Source organism: Danio aesculapii, chromosome 17, assembly GCF_903798145.1.
Source record: "Danio aesculapii chromosome 17, fDanAes4.1, whole genome shotgun sequence".
In the NCBI taxonomy this organism is placed as follows: Eukaryota; Metazoa; Chordata; class Actinopteri; order Cypriniformes; family Danionidae; genus Danio; species Danio aesculapii.
Window position 1 is genome coordinate 21,915,977 of NC_079451.1, and position 25,267 is coordinate 21,941,243.

The window sequence follows — 25,267 nt, forward strand, 5'->3', positions numbered from 1 at the left end:
AACTGCTGTCCAAATGACAGCCTTGTTTTTAATTTAGCCAAAACACTACTGTTGGCTGTGGAGGGAGGATAAATAGGATGGCTTGGCTAATTAAATTAAACTGTTAACCTTGGACTTGTCACAAGGAAACCTCTTACTATCACAAGGTAAATAAAATCACGTTCCTGGGAACTTTTAGAGTTATATCCTGTGGAAGCTTTTACAAAACATGTGTGATGGATGTATTTTCAAGAGTTCACACTTAACTGATGATTGATAATAAAGTGTGTTTGGCATGCTGTCCTGGGAGAGAGCCCTGAGATTAGAATATCCTCAAGCCCGGGGCTCCCTCCCCTTTGAAGGGCGAGAGGGGAGTTTGAGCTCAGGTAGGTCTCGAGAACTCCCCTGCTTGTGAACGTGTTAAGAATAGCTAAGAGATATAGCTGGCTTTGAGTTTGTCTTGTGATGCCACTTTGGATTAGTCAACTTACTTATATTGTATGTCTTTTGTATGGTGGAAGGAAACCGGGGATGCAGGAAAAACCCACACGAGCACGGGGAGAACATACAAACTTCACACAAAAATGCCGACTGACCCGGTAAGGGCTCGAACCAGTGGTGTTCTTGCTGTGAGGCAACAGTCCTAACCACTGGGCGAAATTAGTTTATTAATAAACCACACATAAAGATAGTTAATTGAGACTATCTTTATTAATAGTAAAATGTGTCAATATTATTTGTTTACTGTATTGTTACAATGCAGCCTTGGTGAACATAAAAAGTAAATAGTTACTTGGCATAAAAAGTGTGTAAACCAGGCTGTTGCCTGACAAGTTGACTTTACTCAAAAAAGGGAGTAAACCTGATGTAATGACTTTTATTGACTTTTATCGTTATGCACATAGTTTATTTACCTAATAATTTCAACCCTTTAACTGCCTGCTCTACCATATGGTTGACCATATTTTGACTGTTTTAAATAATGACTGTTAAAGAATGACCACACAGCGTTGTTGTTTACAAAAAAAATCTATCAAACATAATCCTATTGCACTACCACACTTGACTTTTGTTTTATTGTAAAAAAAAATGAGAATACGCTCTTGGCATATTGAGATAGATAAACAAGAATCTGAAATATTTTCTGGCATACTTCAAAAAATAAAGGTGATTTAGTGTTCAAACATGTTTTAATTAGATTATGTTTTCAAATAAGTTTGTCTTACACTTCATATTTTCAGATTTTTCATATTATATGTATTAATTGTGGTACTTTTACCTTAAACCGACATATCAACCATTTGGTAGAGGTTGATATTTTATAAATTATGGGATGTGTTGAAAGAAAATGCATTGAGTGTGTTAACTAGTGACATTAGGAGATAAGAAATGCAATCCGAAAGTGTTTTTCTTGGTGGGGCAGTTAAAGGGTTAAGGGAATGAATGATTTACTTACTTATTTTAAGTTAAGTCAACTAATTGATAAATAGAAGACTTTTAAAACCTCCTATAATGCCTATAAAGTTAGACACATGAAACATGTTACTCTACTCAGCTTTCTGAATGATATTTAGCTTTTTTTAAAATTATGATCAAGTGACATCATCGTTCTTTCAAGTGTCAAAATGACCACACTATACTGAAATCACACCAACAAGATGACTTTCCTCAAAATAAATGCATGACCATTCAAGATGTACCTTCCGGTCATGAAGAAACCCTCAGCAACAGCTCTGCTATTCCCATTATTTTAAAGACTATGTTAAGAAACAACCTCATTACACAAACACAACAAGAGCCAAGTGTCCTCTTCTTACCTCTACGATGGAGAGGTGCATAAACCCATTCATCATAATCGTCATTAGTATCATCTTTGTGGCAGGGAAAGAAGCGTCCACGCTGCTCTGTCAGAGAAGAAAGACCCATGGCAGCAATGTTTCGAGGTACAGGGTGACTCTTACCCTCTGCCCACTCCCCCCTGTACCTCAGAAAACTCCTCTCTCCCCACATCTCCCAGAATGTATGCCAACTTCAACCCAAGAGTCAGGCACGTCTCCAAATGCCCCACATTTGCTTACAGAACGCGTAATATCAGCTTAGATCACTCTGACATGGAGGGATTTATAAACACGCTTGCAAAAGCCAAGGGCGGGTCCTTCTGGAATATCCATGTTCAGAATATTATGTTGAAATGCTCCACCACAAGCAGTGCGATGACTTTTAACTCCAAATACGCATTCTTCTTTGTTTGTACAAATGTGTTTAGATTCCTTACAAGAAAAGTGCACGTTCAGGAAGTCCAGAGAGAAAGTTTAGACAGAACTTCCTTTGCTCCCCAGCTGTGACACGTTGGTGCATCGGCATGAGCAACAGTGTGAGTGTTTGTGTGTGTGTGTGTGTGTCTATGTAGCTGTCTGTCTGCGAGTATGAGTGTGTGCAAACTCATGTGTTCCCTCAGCATGTCTGCATCTGCTCTGGCAGGATTTACTTTGCATGCTCTTTCTTAATGTAGAGCAAAATATACTCCATATGTTCTGTTGCTCAATGAATAAGGCGATTTGAAGTAATATTAAACTGAACAGCTCTTGGCTAAACCACAAGATTCACACTCTCCTTGTGTCTAATCTTCATAAGACAACACTTTAGCGTGATCTATAAATAGATAAAGTAGATTAATCAATTCATCCGATTAATTTGGAGTGTCTTAGAGGTGACAGGGGAAAGGCTCTTAGACCTGACACATACTGCGTCTGTTATTATAATGAATTATTCTTAATTATGTATTGAAGGATTTACAATAATCTAAAAAATGGCAGTGTAGAAGAGATTAATATAGATTAGTCTAAACAAAGAGAAAAGGTCTTGAAATGCTACTTGTTTAATCACATTATCAACAGTGATGCTGATTCTTTATAATAACAATGCATTTTTTTCTTTCATCATATAAAAATTAACACTACATTGTAAGGATAAAACAAACAGAAGTTTTTGTGCTATACTATTCACTATAAAAAAAACAATGAATAACAATGTCTAAACAATGAATAAAATGAAATAACCGTGTATGACAAATGTTGTACAAATACTAACATGTCTTTCATTCCAAATGTGGCAATTTGCTCTTTTTTTGCTTGAATATAGCATAATTCATATTCTTTTGGATTCTATACGCAATATTTTGTACATAGGAAATTAAACTTATAAAATTTAGCAAGCACCATACAGAAAGTGTATCAGTATGGGACAAAAATATGGATTTTTGCATGTAGACATGGTTAAAAGTATGATTTCATATTTTGTCAGACTGGGTGGCAGGATTTCTTCGAGGTCCAGTTCAAAAAAGAATTCTTATACACTACCGGTCAAAAGTTTGGGGTCAGTAGGATTTTTTGCATTTATTTAATCAAAAACACAGTACAAATTGTAAAATTGTGACCCCAAACGTTTGACCGGTAGTGTATATCTGTTCTTTTTAATCAGTCAATCCAAAAAAACATGAATTTCATTTAAACAGTCATGTGGTAGTGATCTTAATCCGAAATAATCATTAATTACTATTATTAACTCCCTCAGATCAAGTCCAATAACCTGGAATCAATACTTGTAATGCAATGGCAGTAGTTTTGTTGTAATAAATGCTCTTCTAAAAAAAAAGTTAAACCAGTTTTAACAAATATATAATGACTTATTATTTAGTGTAATAACGAGCAACTTGACAGTAAAATAATCTTTGATAGTATAAGAGTTGAAACCATAATCATCATGCAGAAATACACAAACAAAACAGATTGACATTTATATTAGACAAACTATATATTTTTAAAGTCCGCGTGAAACAGAAGTTGCTGAGACCTTTAATTCAGTATGTGGATATACTTCCAACTGAATTATATTAAGAATATTGAGAAGTAGGCGGGGCTCATCTTTTCCTCGTAGCAAACAAACAGTAAGGGGTGTGGTAAAGAATATTGTGGCTGAAGTCGTCAATCTTCAAACGCATGAAGGACATGGGTGTACATTGATTGAAGATTACCAAAACAAACAATTTTTTTGATTAGATTCACCTAAAGGATTAATTATTCACCTTTTCACGTGTACAATGTAACAATGATAGCAAAAAAAAAAATAATTTACACAGATTTAACATTTAAATCAACTAGTTTCTAGGCTTTCTTGAGTTATACTGTATGTTATATTCTTACCATTGACCCATATGGGTGCCACCAAAGAGATGAATGTTGGATATGATGAGAAAATGTGTGCCAGTTGGCACAATCAGCTTGCCCATATTCCACAGTCTCCCAAAAGCTTTGAAATCCAGTAGCAATCCAAATATTCCAAACTGCTTACATGACATTAATCTGGAAGCCACACACTGACAGTAAAATGCTCCAATGGCACCAGAACTGTCCCAGAATCTTAAATACCACGATTTTATACAGCACTATTCAAAAGTTATGCATGCAAGGTTGATCCTGGCTTTAAAATGGCAGATTTTAATTGTCATAAAACTTTTTAAAGTGATTTAGTGCCACTGGATATTTGCGCTCTTGGCATATTGAGATGAATAATTAATGTGTAGTTACATAAAAAAGTTATTCTAATGTTAATATATATAGAGATATAGCTAATTACTTTAGAATATTTTAATGTCAGAGCATAAAAGTACACAATGATGCACACAATTACTGAATGAAGCCTAGCAGACGTTATATTTCAGCCACAAGAGGGAGCTATGAAACCAAACACAAAGCTTTTGCTTAAACGAAAACACCTCAGAGTAACAATTACTAAATTTGTCAATGTCACTCAAGCACTTACTCAAAGTACCATTATTTTCATAACAGGCAGACGTTTCTCATATTCAGGGATGATATTCAAGCCTTTAAAAACATCAGATAACCCATGATAAAATAAAGAAAGGGAAACACAAACTATGGAGCCAGAGCTGTAACAGATACCTGATACAGAAGCTAATCTGACACGCTTAACTGCCTGTCCTGTTTACACAAGATTTTCACTCCTGCACTGTTTTCCTGCCATTTTGCCCCATTTTTCCTTCAGGGACAGAAAGGGAACCCCCTAAGTGCCCTACTACAAAACACATTAGTATGCTTGACAAGAACGTGCTAAGTCAATTTTACATCTTTAGAATATATTATAATGAAATCATTTTTTATTATCGTTCATATTTTGAAGAAGTATATAATTTTATTGTTAGGTTTTAGTTTGAGGTGTTTTTATGCCGACATTCCTATTGGCAGAAAGGTTTCATAAACATGTAAAAGCAAATAAAGTTTAGTTGGGTCTTATATTTTGGTGCATAAAGAAGCATTTAATAAACCTCGGTAACTATTGGCTTCAGTACAAGGAGTGTTTGCTCTTGGCCCAAAGTTGAAATGAAATGGAAACGCAATCTGTTCCAGACCGACTACAACTGCGGTTTACTTATGAGCGGGTCGACTCCACCCAAATAAACCAGTGAATTCACATCCACACATTCCAAAAAATTAATGTTGGAGGTATTTTGAAAGGCGCTTTCCTCGCTAAAGCAGGACTAAACAACCCCAGGATCAGATGTTTTCAATTAGGATTAAATTGAAAAAAGGGAGCAGCAACAGCGGTGGAGTCGCATATTTCAGCTATAAAGTCCAGTCGGATGGCCTTGGCAGGCTAATAATCCATTTAAACCACATTAAGGGGTCTTGTTGGACCACAACCAATGACCTTAACTGACACATTTACCCTTATGCCCCTACTTTTACCTGCTATCCATCTCTGTTTTACATTCTCTTGTGTTTGTTTTTGCACAGAAATGCTTTAGTAGCTATCACTTGCTTTCTACTGCGATGGGGAATCAGTTGCATTTAGAAAAATTACCACAACCCAAGGACTATTTATTTATTATAGATATATTATTACATTTAGAAATTCTAAAATTTAGCATGTACACATTTATTATCTTATTATGCATTCATTAGAGTTTTTTATACTACATATGTTTTGTTTGATTTTTAAAACAACTAAAACAAGACAAGAGATCATTTTATTTAAATTTCAAGTTCAAGTAAGAAATTTGTTTACAGATTTTCTGCCCACTTCATTGGTTGATAGGTTTCTGTTACTCTATAGTCTCAGCACATATAGAGAGAAGTCACTAAAAGGAAATATTCACAAAATCAGGAGGAAATCCGCAAGTCTGTCACTGTACAATGTCAGTCTTCTTTCTCTGATATACTCATTGACCATGTGTTTTTCCAGAATCACAGCTGTCACCACATGCTTCACATAAGGTCACCATTTGCAACTAGCTAGAAAACACTGTAGTATTTAACTGCGAAATTTTACAGTGATCATTTACATAAATACAAGGACATAGATTTAATTTTACTCTAAGGTCATTTTCCATGATATACCAGAATTATGTATCACAATTCTCTTCTGTTATGGTACACATATGTTCATAGTCCTAAATAATTCACTTTGTCATGAGGTCTATAGAAAGTAGACCTTATCATTAATTTCATGATTCACATTTTTTTATTAACGAGTTCTGAATCTGAATTTGTTTCTGTTTTATTAAGCTATAAAAACAATAAATTTGACCAATAAATACGTGTTTTAATAGAGGTTCACTTTCCTGATTTGGTACAATTGCATTCACATTACACAAAATGTGACAATGTTGTACCAAAGAAGTTACAAACCCTTGTCACTGGGGCAGTCCGTTTTTATCCGTTAAGACAAAGAAACAAATTTGTACCATTGCAGTTTGTACTTTTAAGAACATGATTTGTACCATGGAAAACCAAAATGCACCTTTGTTTTTTAAAACCTGCAGATACAATATTGTACCTTCATCAAAGGTTCGAATCTGATCCATGAAGTTAACACTACAGTGACAAGACACTTTGTACCTTAACAAGACAAATGTGTTCCTTCAAAAACTATTTAAAGGCATTTTGCTATGTCCAAAATGTCAATTTATTTTCAGTAAATATAAAACATCAAATACATTTTTATACAATGTTTTTCATTCATTCATTCATTTTCTTTTCGGCTTAGTCCCTTTATTAATCTGGGGTCACCACAGTGGAATGAACCGCCAACTTATCAAGCATTTGTTTTATGCAGCGGATGACCTTTCAGCTGCAACCCATCACTGGGAAACACATACACACTTATTCACACACACATACACTGGACAATTTAGCTTACCCAATTTACCTATACCACATGTTTTTGGACTGTGGGGGAAACCAAAGCACCCAGGGGAAACCCACGCGAATGCAGGGAGAACATGCAAACTCCACACAGAAACGCCAACTGACCCAGCCGAGGCTTGAACCAGCAACCTTCTTGCTGTGAGGCGACAGCACTACCTACTGCGCCACTGCGTCGCCTACAATGTTTTTAAAAAAGTTTATTTTTGTGTAAATGCACCTTTTCCATTTACAATGAAGAATAAAACATACTTTAGCATAAATCAAAAGATCTATTTTTCTAAATATTTCACAACACATTCTCCCATGTACAATATAAAACATTTTTTTTCTCCAATTTTCACACAACACCTTTGTTTTACAATACTAAAATGTCAGTTGTTTTGTGTTATAGAATCTAAGAATTAATGTTTATGAGTTTCTTTAAACATATGCGTTTAAATGATGATTATGTTTTAATATGGAAATTATTCATGAATTCACTTTGCCTTGCCAGTCATGTTTATTTTCAAAGATATTGTAATAAAGAAGGAGTTGTGCAACATTTTGTACCTTTTAAATGAGAACAATTGTGTGCCTTCGTTTCATTGTACCATAAAAGACACAGAACAGTATCAGAAGAGGTCTTTTCTGTGCCATATACCTGTAAGGTACAACTTTTACAAAGGTACAAAACTGTTCCTTAAGGAACATTATTTGTACCACCGTGTACCTTTTTTCTGAGTGTAGAGTGCACCGTATGCACCGAACCCCAGAACACCATTTTCATGGCGGATTTGAGTATGGTTTGTGGGTGCACACCCAAGTTCAGAAAACCATTTACACACTAGCCAAACTAACCGAACTCTGGTGTCAAAAACCCCAGCGTTCAGAGATGCTCTTCTGCATGCCTCGGTTGTAACCAAGCGGCAACCTCCCGCTCTCCCTCGGGAGGCCAATACGGAAGGAACTGAAACTGCAATTCATTAAAATTCCGCTAGTCCTGGCTCCATAATAGAGCAAAGTGCAATTGAGCCCACTGTTAGAATGGCCAACTTTACAGCAGAAAAAAAGGTGTTTACAGCCTGGTACAAAGAACGATTTTGGTTCATATAGCTATTATTACCCTCCATGACAACTGTGAGGGGGGTGAATTTTTTTATAACTCATCCATTTCCTTTATATTAGGTTATTTTAAGTTTGCATAATTAAGGGCGTGGCCACTTGAGTGACAGCTAGGTCTCGCTGGTCGCCGTCACTTCACCTCAGCTGAATCCGGCAGATTAGCCACTGATCTCGGCATATTCATCGTATTTTTGTTTTGTTTTGTGTGGCTTTACACAGTCAGCTGCCTTTTGGACTTATTTCTTACAATTATCAGATGATATGGGATGCTGTGTGCACTTAATTGTGCTCACAAACCATTCACGTGGCCTCGTTTCCCATGTGAGTAAAGTTATATACTTATACACCATCTCTATAAATGTATTTGTTTGATTTAAGATCATTTATCATTAATATTTTTCTTTAGACCCGTAAAGCACTCCAGAATGTGGCAGATTGATTAGCTGTAGGCTCTAGAACAGTCATCTGAAGCGTTGTCATACAGTGTTGTGCTGGATTTTATCAATAGTCTTGCATTTACTAACACACACTATATCTGAAGTGTTTGGAAGTATTTCGCGTTTACCTCCTTGTAGAAAAACGTCATAAGAGCAATGTTTAGTGGCTCAATGTATTACAACAGTGTTTTTGAAAGTCTAATCACTTTACTGATATAGTGTACAGCCAAGCACATGTGGTCAGAACACAAACGAGTCGCAGGTAATAAAGTATCAAGCGTTTCTCCCAAAGTAAAGTCTGTCTGCCAGGTCTAAGCAAGCTCCGCCCACTCTCCGCCTCTTTGCCCTTGTTTGGTATCCCGCCGTGGGTGCGATGACGCGCGAACAAAATGGCGACGGTTGGCCGCGCCTACTTGTGGCTTCTTTTGCGCTCTTCAGAAACCTATGGGTGACGTCACGGATACTCCGTCCATATATTTTACAGTCTATGGTTGTAACAAGTGGCTATTTGAGTTACTGTTGCCTTTCTATCAGCTGGAACCAGTCTGGCCATTCTCCTCTGACCTCTGGCATCAACAAGGCATTAGTGGCCACAGAACTGACACTCATTGGATATTTCCTCTTTTTCAGATTATTCTCTGTAAAGTGTAGGGATGGTTGTGCGTGAAAATTCCAGTAGATCCGCAGTTTCTGAAATACTGAGACCAGCCAAAATGCAAAACATATGAGATATTTCATGAAGTAAACTATTCTAACAACTTTGAGGAGGATCCCTTCAAAAATGCATTTGACCACCCATTGTGCTGTTGCAAACACTGTCCGTTGATATGCAGTACAGTACAATGGCCTTCAGACTGTCAGTGCTCCTTATGAGGAATGAATCTTATCTGTATATAAACAAGCAAAATGAATGATCATAAAAAAAAATCTGTTATTTTCTACTGTGCTTGACATAAAATTGAAAAGACCACCTTTTAACTAATATGAAGAATTCTAAAGCACACGTTGTCTATGTCTTTGTTTTCATGCTTGAGGGAAGTATGGGCTGAAAACAATAAGTCAAGCTTGTTTAAACTGCGCATGGCAGGGGGCGATTCTTTGCTTTCAGATTTCCAGGTGTGAATCTGCTGGCCGACTGATGGATTTAGGTATGTGCTGATTTTTTTCCGCCAAGGAAAATCATATTTCTCTTTCAACCCGAATAAGCATCCCACACTGACCTACTTTTCCATATCCTCGTGAGATCTTTTAATTAGTCTGAAGTGAAGGGCAAACTGAAGGGGAATCTACACAGAAGACATCCGTGCTGAAGAAAAATGATTCACTGATGTCATTACTTAGAAAACTGGGAAGACCAGGATACTGTCTTAAACGGATTGAAGCATAGAGTTATGCAAAAGATTTGAAATTCCCAAAACATAATGAGCACTTTTAGAATTAAACAATGAAAAGACTCTACATGGGGGTGGTGGTTTGTTCACACCAAGAACGCATTGTCACAAAGCTTCAACAAACAGTTGTACATGACTGCGCAATAGGCCTGCAGTGTGTCAAAAGCAAATAGAACTGATTATGTGCCTGTCTAAAGTGGATTCTGTTTATAGATGCACATTCAGTTTCTGACATTCTCCATGTACACCATAATGATACTTTGATCATATCTGAGACTATAGAGATGAAGATCTGTATATTTAAAACTATAGTTTAATTTCATTTCTTTGCATGACGTAATTGATATTTTAGTACAGAATAGCATTTGATATTCAGTCATAAACTGTTAAAGGTGCCTTAGAATGAAAATCTGAATATATCTAGGCAAAGCTGAAAAATAGTTATTCAGTACAAAAGAAATGACATACAATGAGCCTCAAACATGTTTCCTTGTAAATCCTGAGTGTGAAATCCTGGTGGAAAAAACAAAACACAGACTATGACAATTCACATTCCTTAATCTGCACGGCCATGGCTGTGTTTAATTTTGTTACAACGTTTCAAATATTACAATGATCACCCCCCCCCCCTAGATTTCAATTTATCTAAACCTGTATTTTACTTAGTATGTGGGAATTTTATTTTGAAAGCGAGACCAGCATTATAGAGCTCTCAGGTATTGCAACCAGGCATAGAGTTTCTCATCACAACTTGTCATCAGAACGTAAAATGTGGGATATATGAGTTACACATTTATTTAGCACCACCCTGAAGAGGTTTAACTTTAAGAAGAAGAATCAGAATCAGAAGAGCTTTATTGCCAGGTATGTTCACACATACGAGGAATTTGTTTTTGTGATAGAGCTTCTACAGTGCAACAGCATTACAGAGACAGGACAAAAAACAGATTATAAATATATTTAAAAAAAATAAAAGTAGTGAGTGCAAATATACAGATTGACAAGTGTATGTACATGTTTACTACTATATACAATGTTATATGTGCAGCTGTTATGTGCAAATTGGCATGTAAAGTGTGTTGTTAAATAAGTGTATATGTGTATAAAAGTGTATAGCAAGTAGTGATGTTGGTTCCACAATTATTATCATCAAGTGTTCATGAGATGGATTGCCTGAGGGAAGAAACTGTTTCTGTGTCGGGCTGTTCTGGTGCGCAGTGCTCTGTAGCGTCGACCAGAAGGTAACAGTTCAAAGAGGCAGTGTGCTGGATGTGAGGGGTCCAGAGTGATTTTGGCAGCCCTTCTGCTCGCTCTGGATAAGTACAGTTCTTGGGGAGTAGGAAGGGTTGTACCAATGATTCGCTCAGCAGTCCGAACTATTCGACGTAGTCTTTGGAGATCGTATTAGTAGCTGAGCTATACCAGACAGTTATTGATGTGTAGATGACTGATTCAATGATGGAGGTGTAGAACTGTTTCAGCAGCTCCTTTGGGAGGTTAAACTTCCTCAGCTGTTTCTTTTGGTAGTTTAACATGTATATTATGAACTTTGCAGAGTATGTTTGTAACAAGCCAACAAACACTTGTAGACTGCTGAGTGTAAGTGTTAAATACACTTTTTTGCATTACATTTTTAGCATATTAATTAGCTCTTTGTGATTTCAGCACAATTCTTTAACATGTTGAATCAACACACTCTATAGCACTTTTAAAAGATACTTGGTAGAATGCGTTAAAGTTATATACTTTTCCAGGTCTTTAATAAAAAATCATTTAAAAATGAGTGGGAAAAGTCTGGAAAAGATGTTCACACATTAACAATAAAAAAGCAAATAATAACTTTTGACATATACTCTGTTTTAAGAATATTGTTACAGTATATTTATTGTTCTTGGTCTAAGAGGCTTTAAGATTGCTTGATGGTCTTAGCTGGACTTTCGGTTGGGTCAGGTTGGTTTTAGAGAGATTTAGTAGGATTAGACGGGGAACCAGCTTGACAATCACCTCAGCCAAATTGACTTCTATAAACCAGCTGAGATCAGCAAACCAGCTGATTTAAAAAGGGCTATTCAGCAGAAAAATAAAACTAAAGAATTAATCCAGTGCAATGTTCATAACTTTTTACATTCCCAGTAAATGTTATCATGAGCAAGTCAGGCAAAACGGCCTTGACTGAAAGTTGGACTGAAGCCATGTACAGAAGGAAAATGATGTGGAACAAAAGAGTCGGAGAGGATTTTTCAACTGAAAATTGGGTACGAAAGGGTAAGACAACTAGAATGGAACTCAATGAAAACATCAGCCACTGACCTCTGTGTATCTCATGGGTTTGAACCCATACGAGTCCTTTAGTCCAACTCTGCCATGACTAAATAAACTCAACAGCAAAAGCACTTCACTCACACAGAATCAGTGCCAAGCTGGATGTAAGTTCAGGGCCTCTTCGTCCAAGAACAGGACACCCATTGTTAAGGTAGAGCCTCCATAGGGCGGGGCACTGGGTTAATGACGCTAAATACACAGTAGAGCTAAAAGGAAGGTCTGTTGGATCTTTAGATTTTGACATGATACACTCAAATACACCTTTACATCAGCATTGTGGAACAAAAATTAAACTTGAAACACTTTATTGCACCACTCGTTCATCTCTGCTATAATTACTACATTCCCTTGCTTCTTTGCTACCTGCCATTCTTCTTCCATTACTGAAATCACATTAGACCTCCTTCTATCTTTCCATCAAATTTGATTTTTTTGGAAAACTGATGAGTGAAAATCTCATCAGACATGATCCTACTCCCTAGAGCCTCTCACAGCATGTATGCATGCTTTTAGTTCAGCTCATGATGTTATTGAAAACCTAACTTATTAAAATCATAATACAGCAAGAAAAAAAGTGAAACGGGATACACAAATGCCCAATAATTTTATCAGGAGACTTATACCTTATAACCTATAAAATAAGCTCTCTATGTAATAAATATATAAATAAAAATGAATAAAATATTAATGCAGAAATTAACCCTAGAAAGGCTTATTAAGGTTGAAAGTTAGGTCAATCAATTAAATAAAAAATTAAACCTAGATGTTTTTGTTAATATTTTAGCCATATAGGTTGAAACAACCCAGCATTTTTAAAGTGTGGTGACAAATATTTGTAACATTTTAATATGCATTTATAATGGTACGATAGAATTTGGTATATTATTTTTGTCATTAAATTATAAAAATAGATAAATAGCACTGAAGGAAGTTAAACGGTGGGCAACACGGTGGTGCAGTTGGTAGCACAATCACCTAACAGCAAAAAGGTCGCTGGTTAAGTTGGCATTTCTGTATGGAGTTTGTATGTTTTCCCCGTGTTCACGTGGGTTTCCCCCGGGTGCTCCGGTTTCACCCACAAGTACAAAAACATGTGAAATAGATGAATTGGGAAAGCTAAATTGTTCGTAGGGTATGTGTGTGAATGAGTGTGTATGGGTGTTTCCCAGTGATGGGTTGCAGCTGGAAGGGCATCCGCTGCGTAAAACATGTGCTGGATAAATTGGCGGTTCATTCTGCTGTAGCGACCCCTGATTAATAAAGGGACAAACCCGAAAATAAAATGAATGAATGAAGTTAAACGGTGGCTCAGTGAATTTTTTTCTGCTGCCGTAATCAATTTATTGACTTTGTCCTTCATTTAGATAGCTAGTTTATTTTCATACTGGAGTAAATGAGAATAAATGTATATAAGCTGTCATATTTGATTCACAAATTTGCTATGGGAGAGGGGTCTGGATGCAGACCTGGTGCAGTTGCAATCTGAACTGCATGCAAAGCTTTTTAATAAGCACCCCTAACCCCACCCCTCACAATGACATCACTACCTCCATTGAGTGCATTGTGCCTGACCTTTTATGTCAGAGACTTGCAGTTTCAGCTTGCATAATCAAGGCTGCATCCAGATACTATTGGACTATGATGACATCTACTTCAGAGAATTCAGGAAACAAACAAAAAAGTCTAACAATGGTAATAAAAAGGCATATTTTAGTATGTTTTATTTTTTAGTTCAATCTGAACTGAAAATGTATGAATAAAATTCTGCAGAGGCTTCATGAAATGCTCTCAAAAAATACTGAAAGCATAATTCTGGACTCAATGTCAAGTTTACTAACACAGTTCCATCATAAGCCCTGAGTTAAATTGAAATAGAAAAGTTGTAAATAGTGTTTAAACTCAGAGCCCTCAGCTTCAGTTTATATATCCATAATTCACCAAGCATACACGCAGAATCATTTCTCAACAACTGCTTTCAGAAAGGAAATACAGTAAGTCCAGAGGGTCCATAAAAATCTGTCATGAAATAAAAACAAGCCCTCAAGTTCCACTAAGATGGACTTTACAGAAGTTCCAGTGAGTCATCTATTGTCTGGATGGGAGGGATATAAGATACAACTGTCTAAACAACATGATGTCACAACAGTCAAGAGTGCAAAACTTTCCCATATGAGAGCAATGGGAGGAAGATCACGAGCTTTATGCAGAAAAAACAGCTTCACAGAGCCCAATTTCAATTGCTGTTGAATAGGATTTTCTGCTCTGCAACCACACTTAGTTTTACTCTCAATCTTACTATCTATCTATCTATCTATCTATCTATCTATCTATCTATCTATCTATCTATCTATCTATCTATCTATCTATCTATCTATCTATCTATCTATCTATCTATCTATCTATCTATCTATCTATCTATCTATCTACCTACCTACCTACCTACCTACCTACCTACCTACCTACCTACCTACCTACCTACCTACCTACCTACCTACCTACCTACCTACCTACCTACCTACCTACCTACCTACCTACCTACCTACCTATCTATCTATCTATCTATCTATCTATCTATCTATCTATCTATCTATCTATCTATCTATCTATCTATCTATCTATCTAACTGTCTGTCTGTCTGTCTATCTATCTATCTTTCTATCTGTCTGTCTGTCTGTCTGTCTGTCTGTCTGTCTGTCTGTCTGTCTGTCTGTCTTTCTATCTATCTATCTATCTATCTATCTATCTATCTATCTATCTATCTATCTATCTATCTATCTATCTATCTATCTATCTATCTATCTATCTATATATCTATCTATCTATCTGTCTGTCTGTCTGTCTGTCTGTCTGTCTGTCTGTCTGTCTGTCTGTCTGTCTATCTATCTATCTATCTATCTATCTATCTATCTATCTATCTCCATCCATCAATTTCTACAATAAAATGATAATGATAGATATCAAGTAACTTTATAATTGCATATAGATGCAGCCTAATGGCCAATACTGTGTAACTAATACTAATACTCCAATAATAGTAATATTAATTAACTAATACTTAAACGTAATGTTTATAATGCATCAAAGATATTTAGTCTCCAGTTATTTGCAAGTTAACGTGACATTCACTGTTGTAAATAAAAGTAATTATTCAATTAATATGTTCCTGATCTAATTTTGGTAAAGCTCTTTTAAAATATTTAAAATTCAACCTTCTGGAAGCCAGATTTCATATATCAGCTGCAGTCTCTGTCTCTTTTAGTATGGACTTCAGAGGGTTTTAAACTGATACCAGATTTTCAAGGATTTGAAAAGATTTGAGTGTGTCCTCGCTGCAGCCTGTAGCATGATGACGTACTGGATCAGGTACAGTATGTAGTGGATGTGTATGCGCGAGCAGTTGTTGCTAGAAATTAGAATTATTTATATTACAGTTTTTCTCAGTGGCTTTGGTGTATTTCTCACAACATTATTTACATTTGCACAACAGTTAATGCATTTCTCAAAACAATTATTCATTTGTGCACATCATAGTAGCAGTTTCTCAATCCTTCCAACAAATTGCTAATGCTTTTGGACATGCATCAATTGCTTTCATACGACTCTCTGCTGTTTTATAACATTATCATTCGCTTATGTCATGTCAGTCAAAATTAACTAAACTTGTGAATGCCATGAATAGTCATTCCATATAAAACTAATAGTCCTCATTTCATTACTTGAGTCTTTACATACAAAAATGTTGAGCTAGTTGTCAAAAATCTGTCAAGCTAATTTTATAAAAAAATTTAAGCGTTTTTCTTCTAAATTGAACAATTTCATGAATGATTTACAGACCTATGTATGTTGCAGGTTCAGTTCCAATATGTACTGCAATATTGTTTACAGTTGTGCTCAGCTCTACCCAAAGGAAGTTTATGTTTGTTGTAAATAAGGGTGTATTTATTCTTTTGCACAATTCTGTGAATAAATTGGAATTACAAAAAGCAAATGCAGTAAAAATGTGAAACATACATATTCAGTGTCTTGTACTCAGATACCTCACTAAATGCAGTGATGTCTAATTTTACTGTAGTTTTCAAATGGCTGTGCAAATAGTACTGTATTTAGTGCTGTCTTGAGCATTTTCAGGAAGTTTCACCAAAATCAGACTTTTTTTGCACTGGAAAAAAATTACAGAGTAAACTGAAAACATGACAAAGCCATTTGACTATCTTGTTCATAAACAATGGTGTCAGGACTTTTCATCGTGATGACACTGACACTTCCATTGACATCAATACTTGCTTTTAAGGAATGAGCTATCCATTTTAAGCAAGTGACACGCTTTTGCAGGTTATCAACTAGGTTTTGCAGTTTGTACTAATTGTTTTGAGAAATGCATTAACTGTCGTGCAAATGTAAATAGGGTTCTGAGAAATGCACCAAAGCCACTGAGAAAAACTGTAATGATTAAATTACCCCTTACATTGTGCGTTATTATGGTCTACACCTACCCTAAACCCAACCATCAGAGTAGCATGGGCATTACAAACTCCACTACATGTTGGACCTCATCCAGTACATCATCGTGCTACAGACTGCAGCGAGGACATCTTGAAATAGTCATATTCATTTGAGAAACTCGAAGCTCTATGCTCATTTAATATTACCTCATTTAAGCAGGCCAATGTCCATTTTGTTTGTAGAAAGTGAGTGGGTGGAAAGAGGAAAAGCAATTTGGAAAGTATATGAACGCCAAAGGGAAAACATTACATTTCCACAATTATATTGAGGGTTTTAGAGAATCACAAATAGACAAAGAAACTGGGTGTGCATCCATCTGGCTGTGATAACAACACAGTGTCAGCAAAAGCCTTCATAGGGGTTGGACCAACATCTGGTTTTGACATGCTTTCCCCCTACAGAAGAACTCTGAGGAATGGTTTGGAGTTGCTCTCTATGGGAAGGAGGGAGGTGTGGGTTGGAAAATAACAGCTGGATTGCATAGTCACAATGTGTCTATGGTTTATACATTTCAGACCCTACAGTAAATATTGTATTCTGTGCTTTATAGTTGCCATTGTCAGAACAAAACAGCGGTGAGGCTTGCATACAGTAAGGGCCAGGATGGGACTGGTCCACTCAGATTGACTGATGATGCAAAACTGGGTTTTTTTGGTAAAGGATAATCCTGCATTGAACATGTAAAGAGTGAGTAAAAATAAAAAGTAGCAAGATCATAGCTGAGGAGTGCCGATCTTCCATTTGTAGTGGTGAATGATGAATGACAGAATTGTATATCTGAGCAATTAATTTAATTTAAGCGTACCCCCTTTAAAAACAGCCTCAACTGACCCTTACTTATTAAAGAGCAGGTCATGTGTGTTTCCAAAAAATATCTGATTTGTATTTGCTCATGTAGCTGTCCTTCAATGTAAAAAGTCTGCAAAGTTGTTGATCAAAAAATAGGCATGATGAATATAGAAATTGGGCCTGGATGTGCTATGTATAGCTTAAGTGAAGTCATGTCCTAACTACACGGGACTCCGCACGACATAATAAAAACTTTTTCATTTTACAAGGATTCTATATCCTAACCATCAACGCAGAAAATAAAAAAGTAAATGGTTTCTAGGTGCTAATTACACTCTTTATTCAGTTTTAAATGTTTCCAGTGTGTGTTTAAATACCATTTTACGTGACATTTATTGCCAGACAGAAAGCAACAGCAGATCTCAGATCTTGAAAACTGTTTAAAATTGAACATGACAAACATCAGTCACTGTGCATGTACTTTTAATAATGTTAAAGAGGTTTAATACTGTATGTATTAATTCGATTATAAACCTTTAGTTGGAGTGCAGTGCACTATTATGTGCTTCGTGACACCTCTGGTGCGGACAGCCAAATTGCTTGAGCTAAAATCTTGTTGCGTGTACACAATATGATGTTATTTGTTGTGTGTTGTGTTTGTGTTCAGGCCTGTTTGAATCAAGAACATCAGTCAATATATGAGATGTATTATGGTTTACTAATGTTTAACGAACATACAATCAAAAATAATACAAAAAATAAATGTCGGTAAAAGTACAATTTTTATATAGTAATATATTATTCTATTTGTGAATTGAATCATTTCTCAGCAAGGGGGGGGGGGGGGGGGTTCTTTCAGTGCTGGGTTGTGGCAAGAAGGGTATCTGCTGCATAAAACAGATAAAATGGTTCATTCCGCTGTGGCAACCCCTGAAAATAAGGGAATAAGTCAAAGGGGGGTGGAGAAAGTGGTACAGGAGGAGGAGTGAAACTGTTATGCTTGTTGTATTCTGGTACTTTTTGAACATTTATTACACGTGACTATACATGCTAACAGAACAAGTAGTCATATTTTTATTTTTAATTTATGTTTTTCTTTTAATCTAATTTTTATAGTTTGCTTTTTCAGCTAAAAAATGAGTATGGCCGATTAAGCTATTGGAATTTGTATCATTATTTTTTTAGCTGTTTTGTTTTATGTTTAGTAAAATAATGTACTTAATTTAAAGAACAGACAAGCAGAACTAAGGTGCACTCACTTTAAAATCATCTAGACTCACCACTGAATAAAACAAAATATTAATATAACAGATATAATCAGTGTAGCAACACTCATTTATTTATTTTGTGCGTCTCTAATAAGAATTAAATAACTTGTTCTGTTTTTTTTTTAGAATTACAATCACCACTATAGATATTGAGAGAGACAAAATGCATTCTGAATAATAGCAAACCATTCCATAATATTTCCTTAATTATTTCCATAATTATAGCTCACAGTTGCAAGTTCTCAAGCCATAACAGAGACTGTCTCATGTTCGAGAATTCATATCTCATAATTATGATTTCATAATTTGTGCTTATGACTTTGTACCCTACAGCAGTTCTCACAATTGCAACTCGATGTCTTGTAATTCAAACAAATGAAGTCTCACATCTGCAATGTCACAAGTCACAAATATTGCAAATTTGTAGAGTATTACAAAACAAATACAAATACGACTTGCTGTCTTGCAGTTGCACTTGCATTGACTTTCGGTGAGTTTCATGTTGAATATAATTTACAAATATTTTGCTAAAACCCTACAAACTGAAAATACATAAGTAAGGCAGAAAGATTTATGACAGACAAATAATTTCATCCTGTATGCTTAAGTTATTAAAATATAGACTGTAAAATGAATGCTGAAATCCTATATTATCTTCCTGGTGTGATTTATCTGTTTGTTTGAGTTGTGTTTCCCTTGTATCCAGTGTCTGTAGATTCCATGTCATAGCATGGAGCAGACAGAGAAATCACTCTCTTTTTTTTTCTTAGTACCTTTTAATATACGGTCCAGGACTGGACGTCTGGAGCACACATGTATCCACTTATGCTCTGCTTCCTGCACTCCACTCACCTTACTCTTGGCTTAGCTCTGGAGGCAGGGCCAGTGAAAACACCCATTGTTTTCTTTGGAGGTGAAAGCATTGCTGGGAATCACTGAACAGAAAGTGCAACATATTGACCATGGAGATACAACAGAAATATGTGCACATGGAGAAGGCAATGAGGAAAAGGAGCTGTATTTTGTATTTGTGACACTCCTATTTAATGAATGCCAAAGAAGATATGCAGATTGTTTTTTTAGATTATTCGACGCCAGACTATATGCAAGAGAAATATGTTCCAGAATAATCCATCATGACCGAACGCAACTGCTTTCACCAGACTCAGCACAATAATGAGTGCAAGCACAAGAAGAGCTCATTGACTGGTGTGCCAACCATTATTATTGGCACAGTAGTTTGTCCCAGAAGCCTCTATTTATTTATGTTCTAATTAGAGCTTCAGTTCACAATCAGAGAATGAAAGGCGGCGGACAACCACAGGTGCCATGGGATAAAAGTGCAACCGAGCACAAGCCTGAAAAGAATTTCACATCCAGTCAAAGCCAAGCATCTAGAAAGGAATTTGGAATTAATGATCTGGAAGCATACGCTGCCGATATGGCAAGCTAATATAACATTTACTCTTTAAAGTCCACATGAAATCAAAATTTACAATGTTTATTTTGTAAGCGCAAATTGTTAGTCTTAATCTGAACAAGTAATCTGTAAATTAATCTCCTAAAAAAATTCATTTAGTAATCTTCATATTACACTCCAGCCATTAAACTGACATTATCAGAGATAGACTGCCATTCCAAAACAGAAGCAAGTTATTAGATTTTAATAATTTGCTTCTGTTCTGGAATGGCAGTCTATATCTGCATGGCATGGGACGATAACCGTTTTCAAGGTATACCGGGGTTTGGAAAAGTCAAGGTTTTAAGTTTTTTTAGGACAACAGTATCTCCAGCAGAAAAAATATCCAAAGATGCTGTTTTAAATTGTAAAGAAATCAGTGTTTTTGAAACAAATGAAGACAGCAAACGTCAATGATTCATTAGAATTATTCAGCCTGACATGTTTACTGCTCCAAAATATTTTTAAAATAAATATATTGTGTTCAAAGGGGAAAAAAGTTTGAGTTTTTTACTCAGATATTTAAAAAGTATATATTTTAGAGCAGTGAGCACAATACCGTGATACCGTGAAACCGTGATAATTTTATCCAAGATTTTCATACTGTCAGAATCTTATACCAGCCCATGCCTAATCTGATGATGTCAGTTTTGCGACTTAAGTGTAATATGCTTACCCCAACCATTAGTTTGCTGCAAGTGAAAGAAGAGAGGAAGAGCACAAAAAATAAAATCCTACCCCCTACTCAATATTCCAAATTCACTTGGAAAAACATCATACTGAAATAAAAGTCTGCAGCAACATTCATGCCATGTGCATATTAAAATTAACGCTACTTAATTTATCATGATATTTGGTTCGTTTTCATTTTCATATTGGTATTCAAATACTTCAGTGCTTAGATTCTTTGCTGCTAGTCACCCTTGATGTATCCAAACACATTCTTATGGCAATTTGTTTGTTTTATTTGATTGCTGATCGTTGTCCTTTGCACATTTTATAAAGTTTGTGTATGCCCTACTGATGCTTGTATTTGGAGGAGGACATGTTCCAACAAATAAAAATTATGTTTTGAATAATTCAAATAATCTAATTTTATAGGAAATCACCACCTTATGATATTTTCCCTGTGACATTAGGTTTGGTATTTCATGCTACTGATAAGAAAATGAACAGTTTTGCCATTGAACTCAATTATACTTTGTGCTTTGCATATTAACTTTTTACTTGTGTTTGAACTCTAGTACTTAATCGTTAGTTACTATATCCAAGAATGTTTCAGTAACATTTACATTGACTTACAGTAACATTATGACATTATTCATTCATTCAATTTCCTTCGGCTTAGTCTCTGATTTATCAGAGGTCGCCACAGTGAAATAAACCACCAACTATTCCACCATAAGTTTTATGCAGCGTATTTCCTTCCAGCCGCAACCCAGTACTGGAAAACACCCATACACTCTCGCATTCGCACACACACTCATACACTATGGCCAATTTAGTTTATTCAATTCACCTATAGCGCATGTCTTTGGATTGTGCACCTTTGGACTGAGCACCCGGAGGAAACTCATGCCAACATGGGGAGAACTCCACACATAAATGTCAACTGGCACAGCTGGGACTCAAGCCAGCAACCTTCTTGCTGTAAGGCAACAGTGCTAAACCCTAAACCACCGTGACGCCTTTTATGACATTATTAAATATAAATAAAGTGTTCACATTTGTCTTCGTTCTTTATGCATTCATAAAGAAATGCTCAATGTTATCATTTACAAACATTATTCAGTCAACAATGTAAAATATATATGTGTGTACTAATGTTTTAAAAACATTATTAAAGGTTGGATTATTCTGAATAAATGTATTCGCATCACTGAAAGTAACTTTGAGAGAATCCTGCCTTAAGCTGAAAATTGCCGTTTGCTGGGTTGTCACAATTTAAATAAGGGCTTGTAATCAAGGGCTCTGTAATCCTGCTTAAAAAGGCCCTGTTAAATCCATCTGAATTTAAACCACTATAAATCATTAAAATGTTGTTTTTAATTATTAATATTTGCTGGTTTAGGAAATGACATGTTTTAAGGTGTCCTATAATACTACTTAAGTTACTATATGAATAGCAATCAATTACACACCATTACACCTTTTACTAATCTCACACTCTCCCCACCCCTAACAATAATACATATAGTTAATTTAATATAGGCTACTAAGTATTTACTTGCACTGTAAAATATAGTCTAACCCTTCTTTGTAATGCTTTACTGATATTTGTTGTGGAAATTATTAGAGTTGAAGAACTCACGGGTCGTGGTCCTCCTGTAGTTGAGGTGACGCACAGTGTCCTGCAGTGTGTCCAGTCTGTGCTGCAGCGCTGAGGCTTTATTGATGACCAGCGCTGCTTCAGTCTGCAGCTCCACAAACATGCAGCTCGCGTGCCGGGACACATCGCACAGCTGACGGAGGACGTTCATCAAAGCCTGACAGTTCACAGCATCCAGAGAAGGAAGCACATCCTCCTGAACGTCCAGTCGATCCCTGTTTATTCTGCCCAGGCTCCGGGGCTCAACTGTTCTCTTATGAAAAGGCATTTTATCATGGGAAGTATCTAGCTATATTGGTTTTTATATTAGTCTGTTATTCCACATTTGAAATGATAAGTGTTGCTGTTCGTTCGGGTGCCTAAAGTGTACAGCAAACGTCCTGACATCTCGCCTCGTGATTCTGGATCCTAAAGGGTCCTGCTGTTATTCTTCTGGAGGAGCGCTTTCCTAAACTTTCTTGTGTGTGATCAGTTCTCAGGACAAACTCAAAACCCGGAGTTTAAGTCATTGTGCGGATCTGGAGTACAAGTGTGTGGATCCCACGCCAGCTGCAGGGAAACTTTCACTTTTTTATAAGTCATAACAATAAGAGGTAACGAATTTGAACCGCATTTATATGAAGAAGATAATGACATGACATTTGTCTTAATGCGCAACAACGATCCGCAGAGACATTCTTGTGGAAATTTAAGATATCTTTTTGGAAGTAATCTTTTTTTTCGGATTTTAGCTAAATAAATAAATTAGTAGGCTATAAATAGTGCTATAGGGGGGGAAATAAGTGCTCTTTGTGAAATTATTGAAGAAAAAGCATAGAAATTTAGAAAAAGAAAGCATTAATTTTATATTAATATGTAATATTATTTTCCAAATTAATATTTTACACCCATTTAAATTATAAAATTTTCACTTTCTAAAATGCCCCAAAAGAGCCTTTATACAATAAACAAAACGTTAATTTTTTGAGTATTATATAAAAAGTATTATATAAAAGTATAAAGTAATATATTTAGTATTATTGCATTTAAAAAGATTGAAAGCATGAATGTCTGGATTATCTAGGCAAGATAATCATTCCTAGATAATTCTGACACCTATGTTAACATAACATTATTATTAAGATTTAGCAAAAAAACTTGATTTGGAAAGGCAACGCAGTAATGTTGGTAAAGTGCGTCCTCTTGTGGCTCTTGAATAAAATATATATTTGCTAAAATATTGTTTCTTTTCTCTCTTTTTTCTTCTAATAAACGTGTCTGTTTTGACTTGAAAATGTCTCTGCTAAATAAACCTACATGCTTTTCTTGAGATTGTGATATTTATAATTCTCTTTATGAAAATAGCAATACAAAGAAATAATACTTAAATTATTTAATGGTTTTAACATTCATTAATTCATTTTCTTTTCGTGGAATGAACTGCCAACCTATCCAGCATATGTTTTATGCAGCGGATGCCCTTCCAGCTGCAACCCATCACTGGGAAACATTCATACACACATACACTTCGGACAATTTAGCTTACCCAATTCACCAATACCACATGTCTTTGGACTTGTGGGGGAGACCGGAGCACCCAGAGGAAACCCATACAAACACAGGGAGAACATGCAAACTCCACACAGAAATGGCAACAGACCCGAGGCTCGAACCAGCGACCTTCTTGCTGTGAGGTAAACGTGCTACCCACTGTGCCACCTTGCAGCCCTCGTTTTAATATTATTTATTTATTTATTTTTCTTTAGTGATAAAACACTGCAAGGCAATATTATGTACTATCATGTTTTTAATCATTGCTATATATGTCAGTATTTGCATGATCATGCAATAGTCCTGGCTGTTTTCCTAGGATGCATGTACCCTGGCCTGTAGAATTTGAGGTTTTCAGAAATTAAAGTTAAGGCTAAAGTAGCTGGACAGATCTACAACAATTTTCACAAGCAATGTAGCATGTTATGCTTTTATATGCAAAATGTTACCATGCTATAGATGTGAAACTTGTTTCCAGCATTCCTGAATGTTCAATGTACAGTATTCCTGCAAGAGTCCTGCATCTCTGTATAGGATTCCTAAATATTCCTTGTAGGAACATGTAAGAATCCTATGAGGAAAAACAATTTTTTCAATTAAACAATAGGATCTCCAGTGTGTCAAGATAAATTTAAGTTTACATGCTGATACTTCATTTAGTTAACGTGTTTAATAAATGTGTTAACACATCATTCAGAAGTAAAAGTAAAGTAAAAAACAGAAAAGCATGCAGGAATCCCTCAGAGAACACATGCATGCATTTGCATTCAAACATTTTAACACACTTGGTGGTCATTTCGTCTCTTTAAAAAATGAATAATATATAATAAATAAATAAAACACCTTTGTTGGTAAAATAAACATTTGTATCTTAATATTTAGAAGGATGCTTTCAAAATATATACAAAACATTTTACTAAAATGCAATTTCAA

At 35.8% G+C, this 25,267-nt stretch overlaps 1 protein-coding gene across 2 annotated transcripts in view; it reads right to left on the reverse strand.

The window, feature by feature from the left end:
- The window catches only part of nhsl1a (NHS-like 1a), a 73,448-nt gene extending 50,214 nt beyond the window's left edge, over positions 1-23,234 (reverse strand). The window contains exon 1 of one of the 2 annotated variants that reach the window (XM_056476388.1): positions 22,787-23,234. In XM_056476388.1, coding sequence (XP_056332363.1) covers positions 22,787-23,072 — 286 coding nt within the window. In that variant the 5' untranslated portion in view covers positions 23,073-23,234. Of the gene's footprint in view, positions 1-1,796; positions 2,345-22,786 lie in introns of those variants that run through there. The other variant, XM_056476389.1, reaches the window with a different exon arrangement.
- Between the last annotated feature and the right edge of the window lie 2,033 nt (positions 23,235-25,267).